The 19,172-nt window shown below is 45.4% G+C and overlaps 1 protein-coding gene across 2 annotated transcripts in view; it reads right to left on the bottom strand.

Annotated features, from left to right (window-relative positions):
- CLCN4 (chloride voltage-gated channel 4) overlaps window positions 1-19,172 on the bottom strand; it is a 74,279-nt gene that overhangs the window by 19,695 nt on the left and 35,412 nt on the right. For both annotated transcript variants that reach the window (XM_043459575.1, XM_043459574.1), the window contains exons 4-10: window positions 17,042-17,141; window positions 12,531-12,718; window positions 9,635-9,757; window positions 4,050-4,256; window positions 3,869-3,949; window positions 2,243-2,788; window positions 633-819 (exon numbers count right to left, since the gene is read on the bottom strand). In XM_043459575.1, the coding sequence (XP_043315510.1) occupies window positions 633-819; window positions 2,243-2,788; window positions 3,869-3,949; window positions 4,050-4,256; window positions 9,635-9,757; window positions 12,531-12,718; window positions 17,042-17,141 (1,432 nt within the window). The remainder of the gene's footprint in view (window positions 1-632; window positions 820-2,242; window positions 2,789-3,868; window positions 3,950-4,049; window positions 4,257-9,634; window positions 9,758-12,530; window positions 12,719-17,041; window positions 17,142-19,172) is intronic.

The following is a 19,172-nucleotide window of genomic DNA, read 5'->3' on the forward strand; positions in this document are numbered from 1 at the left end:
CCCTTTGCATTTTGATAAGTGGATCCTATATGGGCTCTGCAGGTTTCTGTCTCAGCACATGTGGCTCTTTTCCCAAACCCCTCAAGCTGGAAATGGTAGAGATTTTTAAGGGCTAGAAACAGCCATGTCCCAAGTGGCTCAGTGGTAGAGAAATCACCTGCCAATGCAGGGGATGTGGATTCGATCCCTCAGTCAGGAAAATGGCCTGGAGTAGGAAAGGGCAACCCACTCCAATATTCTTGCCTGGAAAATCCATAGATGGAGGAGCCTGGCAGGCTACAGTCCATGGGGTCCCAAAGAGTCAAGCACAACTGAGTGGTTAAATGATGACAAAGAACAGACAGGAGATGCACTCACCCTTGTGTCCCTTGGTATTCAAAGGAAGAATCCAAACTAACTCCTGATCTTGCAATGAGGAACAGCTGGAGCCGGGTCATTCTTCCTTCACTGGGGTAGGGGTGGGGGAGGGCTGTCCTATAGATTCTAGGATGTTGAGCAGCACCCTTGCTGCCTACCCACTATTTTAGATGGTACAGTGGCAAGATGGCAGAGATCCCATCAGCCTGGGTCCCTGGATGACTGAGCAGAGAAAAGCCCTGGGCTACACACACACACCCACACCCACACAATACCTAGGCAAGCTGCAGCCCCCACCATGGCATAGAGCCCTGGGGTGACACAGTCTGCACCGGGCCTGCACCAGTTCCTGAAGATGATCCAGTCATGGTGATGGTAAGCCAGCTGCTCCACACCGATTCCCACCATCCTGCCTGCCATGGCCCCCACAGCCATGCTGGGGATGAAGAGGCCAGATGGGATCTGCAGGGAGCACAGGAGAAAGATGCATGAGGGAAGGGGTCCCCATTCCTGACGCCACACCCCCCCAGCAAACTCAGCCTCCCTCAACAAGCTGGTATCTTCCTTCAGTCTTCAAAGGCAGGGCAATGCTTCAAAACATGGGTCAAATGGGAAACCGTGGACCAGTGATCTACTGTGACTTGGAGAGAATGCAATTTTACACTTTCATTTCCTCGCCTTCAAAAGCTGGCCTAGTTTGCCTGCTGTGGATTAAAGGATGATAAGCCCCACTGCAAATAACATTCAAAGTGCGCATCTGTCACTTGAGATACTCACCACTCTCTCTCCCCTCACCCGTCATTCAGATCAGCTTTTAAAATTAAATGTCACGCCACAGCATGACAATGGAAAAGCAAGGCCTTCAACTGTTCACAGGTCAAATAAAGAAGCTAAAAACATCAGTGGACCTGCCTTGCATCTTCCAAAAACCTTGTCATGGACTTACTGCCCTCTTGAATATACAGCGGCCAAACACCTGTCAGAGAGACTATATAAACCGAAAGGCCTCAGTAATAGCATGTTTTGTATTTTGCTGTGTGAGAATACAGGTCCATCTCTCTAGTCATCAGACACATAGTACAGAACAGACTTGACTCTGTTCACAGAGACTGCATGTGGCTGCCAACTGACCGGCAGCTGCATATATGAACTGCAACCCCTTCCTGGCTGATTGTCATGAATCTGAGGATGGAAGTGGGTCTTTAACCAAATTCAAGTTAAGTTTGGATCCTCCAGTGTAATTTCAAGAGTGTGTGACATTCCTGAGGAAATTATTCCTTGAACATCTCTTATCCCCACCCCCCTTCATCTAATCCCCTGTGACTTCAAAGCAGACTTCTCCCAGCAGGCACCAGAATGAAAATAAATCCCTCTGCATCACAGACAGTCACCTGTTTAATAACGTCCATCCTTCCTTGTTCTCAAGGCAAAAAGTCAGGTTTGTGTTTGACCACTGCACCCAAGTACACAGCTTCTCAAGACTTTTTTAAAAAGAAGCAATTCATAGAAATACCACAAAAACAACTGTGGTGGAACACAATTGGGTTCTGAAAGGTTCCCAGTGTTCTGCTCCTGGTCTGAGGTGCTGGTCACACAAGTGTATTTTGTGAATATTCACCAAGCTGCACACATCTCCGTGTGAATGATATACTCTGAGCCTTAGCTTCTTCACTTGTAAAATGGGGTTAAAAATCTCTACTCCACAGGTTTACTGTTTATCAAAAGTGTTTTTTGTTGGTCAAAAGAATGTCAAGTGTCCGGCACCTGAGGCCATTCAGCAAAGCTCAGCTCCCCCTTTCTCCTGGCATGATCGGATTCTGGGGTCCCATCTCCAGAAGGACAGGGTTGCCCCCCACCCCTGGCCCCTTCCCTCCCCTTCACTGACCTTCATGCCAAAGGTGAATATGGTAATGATGATCTTGAAGATCAGCGCCAGGGCCAGCTGCCAGATGGCCGTGTAAACCCCAACCCCAGCTGGCCGGTCGGGGATGTCATCCACGGGCCGCGTCATGTTGGGGTCGTTGATGTAGTCACACAGCTGGGAGGACTCAAGGGCCCCGCAATCATTGAAGAGCTCGGAAATGAGCTCGCTTGTGCTGCGGCGTGTGTAGGGGTTGGGGTAGGCAACAATAGCAGTGATGGCAGTCACCGCGATGACCTCCAACACTGGGTACTTCCCCAGCTTGGTAGTCTTGCGCCTCCGGCACCAGGCAATGTTGCAGCGGATGAAGAGGGTCCCCCACAAGCCCCCAAAGACTCCAAGCAGGATGAAGGGGAAGAGCTCAGCCATGTACCAGGGCGTGTGATACTCCACGTAGAAGAGGACGAGGCGGCTGTTCCCAAATGGATTGATGGATCGCAGCGTGAAGGCTGCCACCAGGGCCGCAAAAAAGGACCGCCACAGGGTCTTTAAGGGAAAGTAATAGCTGACCTGTGACCAACGAGTGAAAAATAAGAGACTGGTAGACAAAAGAGCTGCTCCAGAGCCCCAGACCCACTGATCAGCAGCCCCCTGCAGGCATTTGCCATGAAAGTCACTCTCAAATCAAAGATGGGAGGAACTTACTTCCTCAATCAGTGGTGTAAATAAGGCCCAAACACACAAAGATATTTTAAAGGACTCTGTCTAAAATTGGAACAGATACCATTTAAGGGGCATTTGAGCTATTTTATATAGACAAATGAGAACACTATATCATAATACTGTTTATGGCAGAAAGAGCCTCCTAAAAGAAAATCAACCTCTGATTTGATCCTCCAGACAACACATTCTGGGTTGAAACTCCTGGCTCAGCAGATGTATTTGGAGGGCGCATGAGTTAAGAATGGTTTTCACACTTTTAAATGGTTCAGGGAGAAAAAAAATCTATATATATGTAACTGAATCATGGTGCTATACAGCAGTCATTAACACAACATTGTAAATCAACTATACTTTTCGGGGAGAAAAGATGTTGAGATGGGAAATACTCAAAAGGAGGACAATACCTAGTGACAATGATAGAAAATTCAAACTTCAGCATTCATAAGGAAGGTCTTTTTGGAAGACAGCCAGGGAGCACACGTGCATGTGGTCTGCTGCACCTGCCAAGCTACAAGGGCCAAGCTCAGTGGTTGGGACCAGGCGCTGAGACACACAAAGCCTCAAGTATTTACTATCTGACTCTTGACCTACAACGTGGGCCGAGCAGTGGACTAGATCCATTCCGGTGGCAAAAAAAAAAAAATTATTTATTCATTATGTTGTTTATGGAAGAGACAGGAGACTGCAAATCTCCACCCCCACCCCGGCCCCCGTCAAAATCACACTGGCAATTTTTAAAACAAGACTTAAAAAAAAAAGGTATTTCACGGACAACACTGTGGCTCCTTCATGAGTTGCAGGAATCTCTCAATCCTCCTTTGGATCCAGTCCTCAAGAGGGTTGAAGAAGAAAGCCCCCTGCCTTGCTGAGCCCCCATGTGTTCCTCGGTGCTCAGAACCATGGGGCCCCTCCACTGCTCATGCTCACCTCTTCCAGACTGAAAAGCACACCCCCAATTGGAGCACCAAAGGCCACGGAGACCCCGGCAGCGGCCGCAGCTGACAGCACCTGTGAGGCAAAGAGCTCCCATCAGTTCCAGGTCTTTCGGGAAAGTCAGCAGATGCAAGTAAGCCCAGAGGGGGCGGGGCTTCACCCTGCGCATGCTCACCTCACGCCTTTTGCCCTCGTTCTTGCTGTACTTGGAGAAAAGGCTGCTGAAGAAGTTGCCACAGCAACAGGCCACGTGCACCAGCGGCCCTTCCTTGCCCAGGCTCAGGCCTGAGGACACCACCAGCACCAGCGTGACAGTCTTGATCAGCAGGGTCCACTTGCCCAAGTAGCCCCTGATGATGAAGCCACTCAAGATGGTCTTTATCTGAAACACAGGACGGAGAAGGTGGGGGAGTGAGCTGCGTCAGTGCCTCTGCTAGGAAAATAACACCTGCCTCCTCCGAGAAGCATTTTTCAAGTTGAGATTCACTAAATTGTATGGAACAGAGGCTGCTTTCGTTGGTAATTTAGCTATAATTTTATATTAGAATTTATATTAATGCCTACTTTTATACATTAATGGAACACCCAAGACAATTCACTGCATAGTAAATCTTAATAATTCCGAGAGTAATGAGATCATTCAAGGAATGAATAAGTAATTATCAGTCTAATTTTACGTATGGCATTTCATCCTATGCAGGTTACCCTCTGTTGTGTTGAAAAGATTCGTGTATCTATTGATTTTAACTGTTAATTTTTGACTACTAAAATATGGCCAAGATAAAGAGACATCTGGCTAGCTTTGTTGCAAAGGAAATACAACAAAATATCAATGGAACTTTAGATAGGGGTTGGCTAACTATGGCTGATGGGCCAAATCCAGACCACAGCCTATTTTCGTATGACCCACAAGCTAAGATCTTTAAAACCTAAGCTTTTAATCTTTTTAAATGTAATATGTAAACAAGGTAAAAGAAGAGGGCAGCAGAGGACATGATGGTTAGATGACATCACTGATTCAATGGACATGAATTTGAGTAAACTCTGGGAGACAGTGAAGGACAGGGAAGCCTGGCGTGCTGCAGTCCATGGGATCGCAGAGTTGAACACGACTTAACTGTTAGTGAGAATAGTTCCTCAATTTTGCCTCCTGACCTACAAAGCCTTGGCTTCCCAGGCGGCACTAGCGGTAAAGAATCTGCCTGCAATTTAGGAGATGCACCTTCGATCCCTGGGTGGGGAAGATCCCCTGGAGGAGGAAATGGCAACCCACTCCAGTACTCTTGCCTGAAAAATCCCATGGACAGAGGAGCCTGCTGGGCTACAGTCTATGGGGTCACAAAGAGTCAGACATGACTGAACATACATGCATGCACTGGATATAGAAACATCACCAATGGATAAATAACATTTTATCTTCAACCTCTCCCACAATCGGCTGAAATGAAGTGAATGTTTACTGCCTGGCTAGCAATTTACAAGCCTGTAATCAGATATTCATTAGACACAGAGTGACCCAGCCAATGAAATTCGTGGTCAGTATCCATTTTCCCATTGTATAATGCGTAATGGGACAATCTCAGCTCTTGTCACCATCAGGACGTTTATATAACATCAAAGTGCCTCCTAGTGGGCACTGCTCTGCCAAGAAATCAGTTTCTCGAATAGCTATCCCAGTCCTTCTCGAGCTTGGTGCTCAATGGCATCCTCTGGGGAATCAGAAACCAAGGAAGACTAGTTAATCCCTTCACCCGGAAATCTGATATAATTGATCTGAGGTGTATCATGGGCACAGGGGGTTTACAGACCCCACAGGTAATTCTAAAAGGCAGTCCAGGTAGAGAAGCACTGTTCCCATCCTGAGAAGAGCAATACAAGTATTCCTAATTTCTCACTATTTAAGGGCAGTCCTGAAATACTCTTTGGCTTTTCATCACCTGTAATGCTAATACTGGAAATTTTACATGGGTTTGAACAGACCATTTCCATCTCAGGAATTCCTGACAGAGATCTGTTTTTCTTAATTCAAAGAGAAAGACCAACAGTGACCAAGCATGTGGGCATCTGTTTGAAAGAACTCACCAAGCTCCTTCCTAGAAAACACGAGGGAGGTCTTCCAGCTCTCTAATCAGATGAACTAGCCTTTAACTAAAGGCACACAAACTAGCAGTGGTTAAACTGGTATTTCACTAGTGGTAGTGGGCCTATTTGAGCCTGTGCTCTGGGAAGCCCTGATCTCTTTATTTAAGGGATGTTTTATTATGCTTGCCACAATCCTGCCCGTTTGTATTGCCTAGAATAAAATTATCTATAATTTTTTGTCAGTTAGTTAATGTGGATTTGGACCCAAGGGTACACTTGAAGAGCATGATACCATTCAGAAAATTACAAGCATCTAAATTACCTGAGCCATTGCCAGTCATGACATGTGGTGAACTGAACAATGTGAGAGGTATTTCCTAATTCTCGAAAATGACTGAATAAAATTGTCATGATCAAATTAGGGATTAAAGAAGGCAAATTCGTTCCCGGTAGATGCTAAAATCTAATCACTCGCTTTAATTTGAATTAATAGAGACTGAATCAAGCAGGGCTTTAAGGCGATGTAATGCAGCACATTTGTGACTTGATGATGGTAACTTTAAAACCTCTGTGCTGTGTGCTGTGCTTAGTCGCTCAGTCGTGTCTGACTCTGGGACTCCATAGAATGTAGCCTGCCAGTCTCCTCTGTCCATGGGATTCTCCAGGCAAGAATACTGGAGTGGGTTACCATTTCCTCCTCCAGGAGATCTTCCCGACCCAGGCATCAGGACCTCCATCTCCTGCATTGCAAGGTGGATTCTTAGCCACTGGACCACTGCACCTCAGATCACCTCCTATGATGGGAAGTATATTTTCTAAAAATCTCATTTAGTGTCTTTGCTGAAATGAAGACCAGCCCGGTATCTCAAACTGAGTGGAGTTGGTTGTGTGGTTAGTTGGGTTTTGACTGGAAGGATGTTATTTGCACCCGTGAATGATTTCTTTGCATTTACTTTTTACTCTGCTCCTTTCCTCTAAGAACTGGGGTAAGTGTTAGGAATTTCCAGCTCTATTTTAATAACAGTGAAAATCTGCTACTACTGAGTCATAATAACTAAACTTCAATTATAAAATGTCCATTGGGTTCCTGACACTTGAAAAGATTATTGTGAACTCTTTTATAAATAGAAACATGAATCTGTTACATATTATATACAGCTGAAAGCATATTCATGCACCTACTCTCATGTCCCCACTCCCAAGTTTGCTTTCTCAGTGGACTCCTCCAATCATTTCCTTGCCTTTCCTGATAGCTTTAGCACATCTAGGTATGACTAAACAGTATGCTTGTTTCATTTGGGCTGTTTTAGAGACTCTACAGAAATGGAACCATACTTCACATATTCTTCTCTAACTTACTTTTTCCACTTGATATCACTTTTTTGAACTTTATTGACATCAATGTCTTCCTTGCACTTTGTCACACAGGAAGCAATGCTGAACTTGGTATTTGACTCATTTTGGGTTCAGCTGTCATAAATGAAGACGCCATCTGTGGATGAACACCAGGTCCACCAGACGCCCTCCCAGAGTTCCCTGTCTATGAGCTGGGCCATGCATCTCTGGTTCTTGGAAGAGGAAGATGGTATCCCTGCTTGCAACACCTTTTATTGCTGCCTTCAATTTCCCACCAATTCCCCACTACCCATCTCCTTATTTTGATAGGCAGCTTGAGTCCAAAAGCGCCTGTTGCTGGGCACTGGGATCAGAAACTAAGATGCCAACAATAATCTGCTCTCTTTGTCTCAATATCCAGTAAAAGGCAGTCAATTCTGCCGGGACACTTGTTTGGAAAACACAGATTTTTCCAATGTGATTCATGCGTCAGGGCAGAACTTGAGCATGATGCCAATTTCGTGTCTGTTTCTGCACGATTTCCTCTGAGAGAAACACAAGGCGGAAAACTGCAGCCGTCAAACTGAGCCAATACACAAGCACACGTCTCGGACAACTCCCAGCTTGCATGCACACTAGGGCAGTATTCATACATTCCTTAACCATTTAACATGTGTCAAACTGTGCTACTGGTTCTATGTGGTTCCCATCTTTTTTATGTGCAACCAATGAGGTTTCTGGGCACTGTGCCCCTAATTCCATCTTCCCGACAAGCTGTGTGGTTTTGGTGATGCAGTTTCCCATCGCCCCATGACTTGGCATGCATATGGTACATTAGGAACTTCCCAGGTGGCTCAGTGGAGACATGAGTTCAATATCTGGGTGGGAAAGATCCCCTGGAGAAGGAAAAGGCAAACCCACTCCAGTATTCTTGCCTGGAGAATTCCATGGACAGGCAAGCCTGGCGGGCTACAGTTCATGGGTCACAAAGAGTCAGACACAACTGAGCACGCACGCATAGTGCATTGCAGCAGCACTGGCTGTAAGAGGAAACATGATGGTATTGCAGCTTATTTTTTAGGTTCCTCCAGCAACATGTTAATATAAACTATCCAAAATTCAGCATGAAATCACCATCTTAAAACATCTTTTCCTGGAACAAGACAATGCTGAGCTTTCCTTTCAACAATCCTTTAATTACCCCAGCCCTTCCCATGAACCGCCCAGACCAGCAGTGCTGTTGGTGGTACTGTACAAACAGTGTGGGTCTGCTGCCATGACCGCTCACATCTTTACAAACTCAGCATCTCCACTGTCTATGGGAGCTGCTAAAGCACCAGCTTGAAGGAGAATGCAACAGCAGTGATCAGAGTGATCGTCTAAGAACTTTTAACATGATTTCTGGCTCAAAGCTGCACTGTCTGGGCTTTTTGGAAATTGGCTCAATTATGGTTTTTCGAACCTAGCAGATCCTCTGTGGTTTGAAGTTTGGTCCCGGGCATTCTTCCTGATCGATGAGGTCACTTCCCTCATGCTCTGGTTACCAGAAAGAGCTGAAAAATATTTATAAGAACTCTAAACTCACACGGGTGCATTCACAGCACATGTAGTGAACATCGAATTTACTTTTTAAACATTGATATTATCCTCTCACAAGCAGAGCAAAAATGTGGCAAGGGAGTTTAATCAATAAACTTTCTGAACACCAAACTTCCACTGTTGTCCTTTTTCACATTTTATCATCAATGTACTTGCATACGTGCATGCTCAGTTGCTCAGTCGTATCTGACTCTTTGTGACCCCACGGACTATAGCTTGCCAGGTTCCTCTGCCCTTGGGATTCTCTAGGCAAGAATACTGGAGTGCGTTGCCATGCGCTCCTCCAGGGGATCTTCCAGACCCAGGGATTGAACCTGAGTCTCCTGCATTGGCAGGCAGATCCTTCACCACTGCACCACCTAGGAAGCCCTAGATGCACTTAAGGGTTACTATAGGATCATGTCTGTATGTGTGGTTAATGAACTCTGATTCTACAGGCTTTAAGACTTCTGCCTTGTCTGCAAAGACAAGAACTGAAGCATCTGAGAATAAACAGAGCATAAATCCTGAAGCCCGACAGCTGGGTTCAACTCCCAGCTGACCAGCTTAGTGACCTTGGGCAAGTTACTTCACCTCTCTGTTCCCCAACCATCAGATGAAGAATAACAGTACCGACCTCATAGGCTCTCTGTGAGAATGAATGAGTGAACAGATGTCCAATGCTGGGAACCATGCTTAGCACCTAAGTGCCACGTAAGTGCCTGCTCTTGTAATAACTGGCACAAAAAGCCAACCCCCACTCACCTCAGGTATACCAGAGCCACAGGCATATGGTGCAAATACTCGTACCAGGGAGACGGCCAGAAATGCAAACAGCAATGCCCACAGGATGTACATTAGGTAATTCAGAATGTAAGCACTGGCACCCTAGACAAGACACAGAACAAGAAAAGACACGTGAGCCATTGCAGACCCAAGCAACAGGCACACCCCTCTAGAATGAGAGAGGACCCTCTGACCCGACTGGGCAGCTTCTCGCCTGGCCCTGTGTCAACAAAGAGGCAGGTTAGTTTTATCAGCTGTTGCTATTGCTACAGCGGTTCACACAGACACAGCACCAGCTGCTTTTCCGGGAGCTGTGTACACACATCTTCCACCAGGTGACACCTCAGCAGTCCTGGAAACTGTGAATGAGGCTTGGTTTAAATCACTCTGTGCACTTGAGTTAATAAAAGGCATGTAACAGAAAATTCTGCCTTTGGGCCCCCGGAAGGTTTGTTTGGTCTCGTCTGCGGTGGATCAGCCTCTTTGCTTTGGTGAAGGCCAAACCCACACTGTGATTAAATCCAAAGAGGAAGTGTGTGAATTGCATTTTGTAAACTTTTTATTTTGTATTGGGGTATAGCCTATTAACAACGTTGTGACAGTTTCAGGTGGGCAGAGAAGGGACTCAGTCATACATATACATGTATCCACTCTCCCCTAAACTCCTGTCCCGTCCAGGGGGAACTGCATTTTAGAATACTGCTACTCAGATGTGGCCTCTGGACTGGCAGCATCAGCTGGCGTGGAGTGGAAATGCAGTCTCAGGCCCTGCTCAACATTCCAAATAATCTGATGTGTAGGGAACACTTTCTGAACCAACAACACAGTCTGAGGTCTTTGAGGCTGAGGACCTGGTGTGCTAGGCAGAGACTACAATTCTCTAGGCCTCAGCTTCTTGCCACCATCTGGATCTCTCACATAATGAGCAGGAAAAGCCAGGGTGCCTATAAGCCAGGCCACTGACACAGCCACACGTGCGCCTGTAAAACACAAAAACATGCTCCAGGAGATAGCTCTAGCCTTAACAACCAGAGATATTCATACCTGATGTGGTGAGAAATCAGGAATACATTTCACCCAGAGAAAAATGGACTTTTCTGTGACTAAAAATAACATCTCACCCTGGCTAACAGTAATTCTTTGAATCCAAGTATAAACCTTGGAGATGGTAGAGAAGCTGGACGGCCATAATTCCCCCCAAAGTGGGCGAGAAGAAACCAAACATGGTAGCCAGCCAATTCAGCCTGCCCACCTCCATCCATCCAAGCGAGACTTTATTTTTGGAAGTGATGGAGAGCACTGAGGATGTGTGAGATTTCAAGAGATTTGACAGAATTCATTTTCAACTCCACTGAGAAAGGTTGAGCAAAATGGCAAAGTACATTCCAGAAGTCTTCAGCAGAGGTAAATCAATTGGACAAAGGAGAATGGGGGAGCGAGGAGGAGAATATGTATCTTTCAAGAACAGTTCTGTGTTGAACAGTCCTCACAGTACCCTAACTTGAATCCTGGCAACCTAGCTCCCTATCACCTGGGTTTCTGATCTGTTGATGACCCTTAGTCATTGTGGTAACCATGGAACTCAGTTATAAATTAACTCTTTTCCTGGACAAAAATTTGTGCGGATCTGAAAGTCAGAGTGCAATGAAGGCAAGCGCCTGGTCTGTGCTTCACTGCTATAGCCCCTAGGCTGGGATATTCCCGTTGCAGAAGGCCCACAAACATCCTCTCTGATGTGTTCCTAAGATGCACTGGAAGATGATAACTGTCTCCGCAGGGAGACAGCACTTCTCATCTGCTAGGAGGGCTAAGATCCAAACCAGGTAACAACAACTGGGGTTGGTGAGGATGTGGGAAAGCTGGAACCCACATACACTGCTGCTGGAACGTAAAAAGGTGCAGCCACTTTGAAAGACTGGCAGCTCCTCAAAAGGTTAAATATAGGGTTGCCATGTGACCCAGGAATTCCCCTCTAGGTATGGACCCCAAAGCAATGAAAACATATGTCCACACAAAAACCTGGAGATAAGCTTTCAAAGCAAAGTCATTCATAAAAGCACAAAAGTGGAAGCAACATGTGTTCCTCAGCTGTTGAGTAGAGAAATGACACGTGCTATATGCAGACAATGGCATGTTATTTGGCCATGAAAAGGAATGAAGTCCCAATTTATGGTATGACACAAATGGAACTTGGAAAACATTATGCTAAGTGAATGAAGCCAGACACAAATGTCCATGGATTGTATATTCCATTTATAAGAAATGTCCAGAATAGGCAAATCTGCAGAGATAGAAAGCAGATTAGTGGTTGCCCAGGGCTGGCAGATTTGGGGGGAAATGGGGAGTGACTGCTGACAGGTACAAGGTTTCTTTGGGGGTGATAAAAATGTTCTAAAATTACATCAGGGTGATGGTGGCACAAATGTGTGAATACTCTAAAAGAATATTAGAATCTTCACATTAATATTAATTCATTAATTAATATTAATATTAATTACACAGATTAACATATACACATAGAATATCCTCTGGAATATGAATTACATTCACTAAAGCCATTTTTCTAAAACAATATCTTTTCTCCTCAGTTAGAAGAAATAAAAATCAACCCTACTTCTTTAGCATGATCAAAAGACCACGCTCGGTAAGAAAAATAAAACCAAATACCAGGTTTTAAAAACTACATACATTGTACACGTGAAATAGTGGGGAAGGACTTTCCAATTGAAGTTTGAACCCTAGAGCTAGAAAAAAAGCTGAGTGGGAAGTGGCACTCATATTGGCCACAGACGAAGGTCAGAGCAGAAGGTGAGTGCATGGACATTCCCCAACAGCAGCCAGGGGGCTCCCAGCCAGGACACACCCAAGCACTCACCTCCGACTGATTCACCAGCAGCTCCGACCACTTCTGCCACAAGGGACACTTGTCCCTGTCCTCAAACGTGGTCTCATTGGAAGTCCAGCAGCACTGCTCATGGCTATACCAGAAGGCGGACAGGCAGATGCCCTCTTTCAGGTCGGTCATCCAGTCGACAGCAAGATCGATGACCCCGGCCAGAGTGCCTGGAAGAAGCAGCAAGAGCCACTGAGATGGAAGCCAGCTGGGCCCAGGCAGCATGGAGGACAGGCAGAGATGCCTGCGCCCCGGGCTGCCACATGCCCTAGAAGCCTCTTTCATCAGTCTTGAGGTCACCTGAGCATGTGGCAGGGCCCATGGTGTGGCAAAGGTGGCACTCAGTCCACTGAGATACAAAAGCCAATGATATACAGTCCTCAAGGGGGCTTCGATCACACAAGGAGGGAGAGACCTACAGGGCAGAGTTCACTGCAACCTCCTGGGGCTTTCAGAACCCAGCCCTTCTAAGTTTTAGAACTAGGGTACCAACACCCATTAAAGATGGAACCCCCTCAGCGACTTCCAGGGCAGGATGCTGGAATCACAAACTTATCTCTCCAGAAAAGACAATTCAGACAAAATGGAGAGAAATCAACTATGACAGCCTCATCATTTCAATCAAGTTTTATATCCAAATGGAACCCAACTTGAAAAATGTCACTTATTAGAATCTTCTGAATTTTTACATTTTGGTTGAAGGACTGAGGAGCAATTTAAGTAAATAACTACTCTAAAGGCCAATAGAAGTGGGATAAAATAGAGTGTGCAGTGGGTCACAGAAGGCCATCTTACTAGAGTAATCCATTCCAGTCCTTTGTGAAGGCAGAGAATACTCTCAAGCTACCAAAGTTTTCAAACTTTTACTAGTCTTTACTACAATATTATTTCCCTGCCAGCATCAACACCAAAGGCCACCAACAAAAGGCCACCTGGCCCTGCCACTCTCCTGTTTCATCAGCAGTCACCCATTGTTCTTTCCAGAACTGCCCAAATCCTCAGCAGCACACAGGCTCTTTCCTCAGTCTCCAAGCTTCTCTCCAGGCTCCTCTCTCTCTACCTCTAACCCCACACGCTGCCCATGCCATGTTCCTGAGCACAGCAGGCCCTCCTCTCGGCACCACCTCAGACAGCGCTGTCCTCCCCTAACCGGGCAAGCTCCTATTTATCTTCCAGATGCTGGCATTTCCATCACCTCCTTCAGGAAGTCCTCCCTGATTTCCTATGTCTAGGCTAAGTATATTTCCCAGGCATCCCGCCATCCCCATACTTGTCACATCCTGATAAGATTACATGTATGTATGTGTGTGTATACATACATACACACACACACTCTGACTAGTCTATAAGTGGGGCAGGGAGAGAGTCTCTTGTCTGGTTCATGTGCCACCACGGGAATCAGGCCAGGCATCCAGACCCTGTGTTCCCTTTAAGTGGGCAAGGGCCCCCAGCCTTGTCCACTGTTGCATGCATGTCAGGTGTACAGCTGGAAATATATATCAGGTTGAATGAATGAGAGCAACTAATGAATGAAAATCAGAAAACTCAGGTCCATCCATTCATTCAAGGGCTACTTACTGAGCACCTACTTACTATGGAAGCAAGCTCTACACCCTGGGGTACAGCACTGAACAAAGCAAACTCAGGTCCCTGCCTTCACGGAATCCCACCTCATGCAGGGAGAAAGACACTAGACTAAGTACGTACGTACGTACGTATGTAAGGGGGCTTCCCTTGTAGCTCAGCTGGTAAAGAATCTGCCTGCAATGCAGGAGACCCAGGTTCGATTCCTGGGTTGGGAAGATTCCCTGGAGAAGGAAATGACAACCCAATCCAGTATTCTTGCCTGAAGAATCCCATGGATAGAGAAGCCTGGAGGGCTACAGTCCATGGAGTTGCAAGAGTCGGACATGACTTAGCAACTAAACCACCACCAAGTAAGGAGCTCTGACAACAGGTGTAAGTGATGGAGAGAAGAATACAGTGTGCTCCAGTGGCGGCCATCTCCCACAATGGTACCGGAGAACAGGTGGGCAGATCCTCAAAAAGGTAAACCAAGGGTCACCATCTGACCAAGGAATTCTAGTCCTCGGTGTCTGCCCATGAGGAATGAAAACATATATCCTCATAAAGATGTGGACACAGATGTTCACAGCAGCATATTCACAAAAGCCAAAAAGTGGAAACAACCTGTATGCCCATCAGCTGCTGAAGGGAAGAACCAAATGTTGTCCACCTAGGATGGCAATAAAAAGGAATGAAGTACAGACACATGGGACAGTGTGGATGAGCCTTGGCAACATTATGCTTAAATGAAGCAAGTCAGAAAGGATCACATATTATATGATTCCATTTTATGAAATGTGCAGAATAGGCAAATCTACAGAAATAGAAAGTAGATCAGCGGTTGTCTAAGACTAAAAAGAGGCTGGGGGCACTGTGGCTGATAACTAAAGGGAGGTTCTTTGGGAGCTGGTGAAAATGTTCTAAAATCTATCTTGGTGTTGGCTGCAAAAAAAGTGAACTGTATGGTATGTGAGTTATAGCTCAATAAAGCTGTTACATACATACACGCATACATACATAATGGTGGACGAGGGGGATGAAGATCCGACAGAGAAAGGTACTCTTAGAAAAGGTGACAAGAAAGATGACCTTTGAACAAAAACGTTGTGTGGAACAACAGCGACCCCCAGTGGTGGCTCTGAGTTAACACCCTTCATAGGCGCTGCATTGGGTCTCTCCATCTTAGGAGTCAGAATACAATACCCAGGCTGCCACTAAGGAGGTGACAGGCCAGGCAGTGGGACTCCTGGGTCTCATCACCATTAGACAGCTGGGGAATGGGAAGGCGAATGGGGCAGTTTTTTCTGGATTTCCCTTCCCAGTGCATCCAGATCAAAAGAACACTTTAGCCGCCTTAATAGAGGAGGGAGGCACCACAGGTAGAAGGGGCTTTACTCAATGCTAGGGCATCATTTCTGGAGTACTATTTAATTGCAATTTGGGCAGCAGTATTTTTAAATCTCCAGGTGATCCCACCTAAAAGAAGTGAGGGAAATTGGATTACCAGAGAAGCCAGGTTGTTCGCATCTGATGTGTTAAAGACAGCCCAACTAGGCTTTTGGATCAGTTGATAAATCTAGGCCAGAATATCTCCTCGGATTCCTTCATTTTCCACGTCCATCTCTCCTTTCCAGGAGCCAAAAATAACCCTAGGTAACGTTTTATAAATCTATTCTAAACAAAGACATCAAAATTCACAGCAAACTACTTCTCCGCCTTCCTTTAAAGGTCTTCACATTAGCAGTCAAACAAAGGGGTGGCAAATGTCGTATATCTATGAACTGCTACCAATATCCACGGGGAGCACCATGGGGAGCGGAAGGGCAGGATGGGGCAAATGGCAGCTGCTGTGGCTGGAGGGAGAAGACTGCCACTTCAGCACTTTTCTGGGCGCTTTATGATCCGCCAGGCACACAGAGCCCTTCTCTGGCAACCGAGCCCCTCCCACCATTGTCAATGTAACAAATGACAAGTGGCCAGAAATCAGAGTCCTCCAATCACAAAATTTCACTGTGCCCCATGGGAGTGCTGTCAGACAGCATGTACTACACTGGACCCATATCACAGTCATTCTCTGATCAGTCCTATAACCATAACTATGATGTTACTACAGGCAGGGGATTTTCTTAAGGAAATCTCTTTAACTTGATCAGTTTTTTCCTCTTTGACATTAACCTTCACAGCCTCCTAAGAGGAAGGAAATTTCAGGAAACGATTTCCATGGAGGGCTGGAGTGTTTGCTATTAAAAGGGGAGGCGTCCCCTCCAGATATATGTTCATTTGCTCTGAAAACACTGATGGGTCACAATGATGTGGTGTTGGGATTATAAAAATGAAGGACACAGAGTCCCTGAGGGTCAGAACAACCCAAGGACTGGAGGCACCTCTCCCAGGCCTCTCTCAGACCCTGCAGAGTCTCGTGTTACTGGGAGCGTCTCTCGATGTTCATCCCAGGGCCTGCCAGTGTTAGTCAAGTTCATTCTCACAAGATGTTTTAGAGAGCAAAACGTTCCCATCCTTTCTAGCCTGCTCCACAGCCAAGTCCTACAGAATGTGAAGTGTGTGCTTTTGGTTTCTCAGTCATGTTCCACTTTTATGACCCCATGGACTATAGCCCGCCAGGCTCCTCTGTCCATGGGATTCTCCAGGCAAGAATACTGGAGTGGGTTGCCATTCCCTTCTCCAGGGGGTCTTCCCAATCCAGGGATCGAACCCATATGTCTTGCACTGGCCAGTGGATTCTTTACCACTGAGCTACCAGGGAAGCCCAGCTCTCTTGGTACCAGTCTCCAATGACTGTACCTGGTCCACCCATGCCTTGGGGTCTCCTTGCTTCACTGATGATAGATTAGTAAGTCTTCTATTTTGCTCTTAGATATCTCAAGCCACAAGCTCCTGGCATGAAGTACAAGAGAAACAGCACATACCTGCCAGCAGGCCGATGAGCAGCATGACTGCCCATCCCGACCAGGCATCCAGCAAGCTCTTGATGAACTCCCATATGGACTCCTTGCTTTTGCTGGTTATCTAGAAATAAAAAGACATCAGAGCTGATGTGGATACATGCTCCAATTCAAACGTCCTTTTCTGCAACTGTTTCCTCAGGAAACAGGGTGACTGAGAAAACAAATGTCATTAAGCAACTAGATGGCCACTTAGGTGATTCTTTCAGTTACCGAGCGTGATGGTCAAATGGGCTTTCTCGTTCACAGAGCTATGAAGATGACAATCTCCAAAAAATCAGAATCCCCAAAAAAATCACTTAAGTAAAAAAACCTTACTAAGCATGACTGGATCCCTGATTATTCCAAAGTCATTCTGAAGAGAGACATCACTTTGGTGTCAGCATTTTCTATAAGAATCACTATTTCAGCTTATATAGTAACGCCTGTTCACAAAAGACCCTCTTCAACAAAGATTTCATTTCCTTCTTTGGTTTTCAGGCTACATGTTAACAGCAAGAACATCTTGGTCAAATACATTTTATTTAACTGGTACATTCCAAGCATAAGAACACGTGTGTGTGTGTGTGTGTTTACAGCTATGGACTTTTGGACATCTTTTTTCTAAAGTGTAACTTATTTTTTATTGGAGAATAGTTGATTTACAATGGTGTGTTAATTTCAGGTGTACAGCAAAGTGAGTCAGTTTTATATATATCTTCTTTTTCAGATTCTTTTCCATTATAGGTTATTACAAGATATTAAATATAGTTCCCTGCACTATACAGTATGACCTTGTTGTTATCTATTTTATATGTAGTAGTGTGTATCTGTCAATCCCAAACTTCTAGTTTATCTCCTCCCTACTTTCCCCTATGGTAACCGTAAGTTTGTTTTCTGTCTTGGAATGTTTTTGTTTTGTAAATAAGTTCATTTGTATTAAATAAGTTCATTTGTATATTTTAGACTCCACATATAAGCGATATCATATTTGTCTTTCTCTGTCTGACTTACCTTACTTACTATGATAATCTCGAGTTGAATCCATGTTGCTGCAAAAGGCATTATTTCATTCATTTTTTATGGCTGGAGAGTACTCCACTGTATGTATTACCACATCTTCTTTATCCATTCCTCTGCTGATGGGACACTTAGGTTGCTTCCATGTCTTGCATGTAAACAGTTAAGAGTTTTCTCTAATATGCCCAGGAGTGGGATTGTTGAATCACATGACAACTCTATTTTTACTTTTTAAGTAACCTCCATACTGTTCTCCATAGTGCTGTACCAACTGACCTTCCCATCAATGGTGTAGGAAGGTTCCTTTTTCTCCACATTTATTATTTGTAGACTCTCTCTACAGCAATTATTATTTGTGGACTTTTTGATGATGGCCATTCTGACCTGTATGATATGACAACTTACTGTGGTTTTGACCAACAGCAAGAATGCTGAATGAGGCAGCATGGACCACGTTTCCCAGGCAGATGGTTATGTCTACACACAGCGTCGTTCAGTCAGTTCAGTCGCTCAGTCGTGTCCGACTCTTGCGACCCGATGAAATACAGGCACGTCCCAGGTCTCCATGTTCCATCAACCAAACTCCAGAGTTTACTCAAACTCATGTCCATGCGAGTCGTGATTGCCATCCACCCCTCTCATCCTCTTCCATCCCCCTTCCTCCTCCTGCCCCAATCCCTCCCAGCATCAGGGCTCTTTCCAATGAGTCAACTCTTCGCATGAGGTGGCCAAAGTACTGGAGTTTCAGTTTCAGCATCAGTCCTTCCAATGAACACCCAGGACTGATCTCCTTTAGGATGGACTGGTTGGATCTCCTTGCAGTCCAAGGGACTCTCAAGAGTCTTCTCCAACACCAAGTTCAAAAGCATCAATTTTTTGGCACTTAGCTTTCTTCACTGTCCAGCTCTCACATCCACACATGACCACTTGAAAAACCATACCCTTTGACTAGAAGACCTTTGTTGGCAAAGGTACTGTCTCTCTGGCTTCAATATGCTATCTAGGTTGGTCATAACTTTTCCTTCCAAGGAAGTAATGTGTCTATTCAATGTCTGGCTCAATATGTCAATCACCATCTGCAGTGATTTGGAAGCCC

Source organism: Cervus canadensis, chromosome X (assembly GCF_019320065.1).
Source record: "Cervus canadensis isolate Bull #8, Minnesota chromosome X, ASM1932006v1, whole genome shotgun sequence".
NCBI lineage: Eukaryota > Metazoa > Chordata > Mammalia > Artiodactyla > Cervidae > Cervus > Cervus canadensis.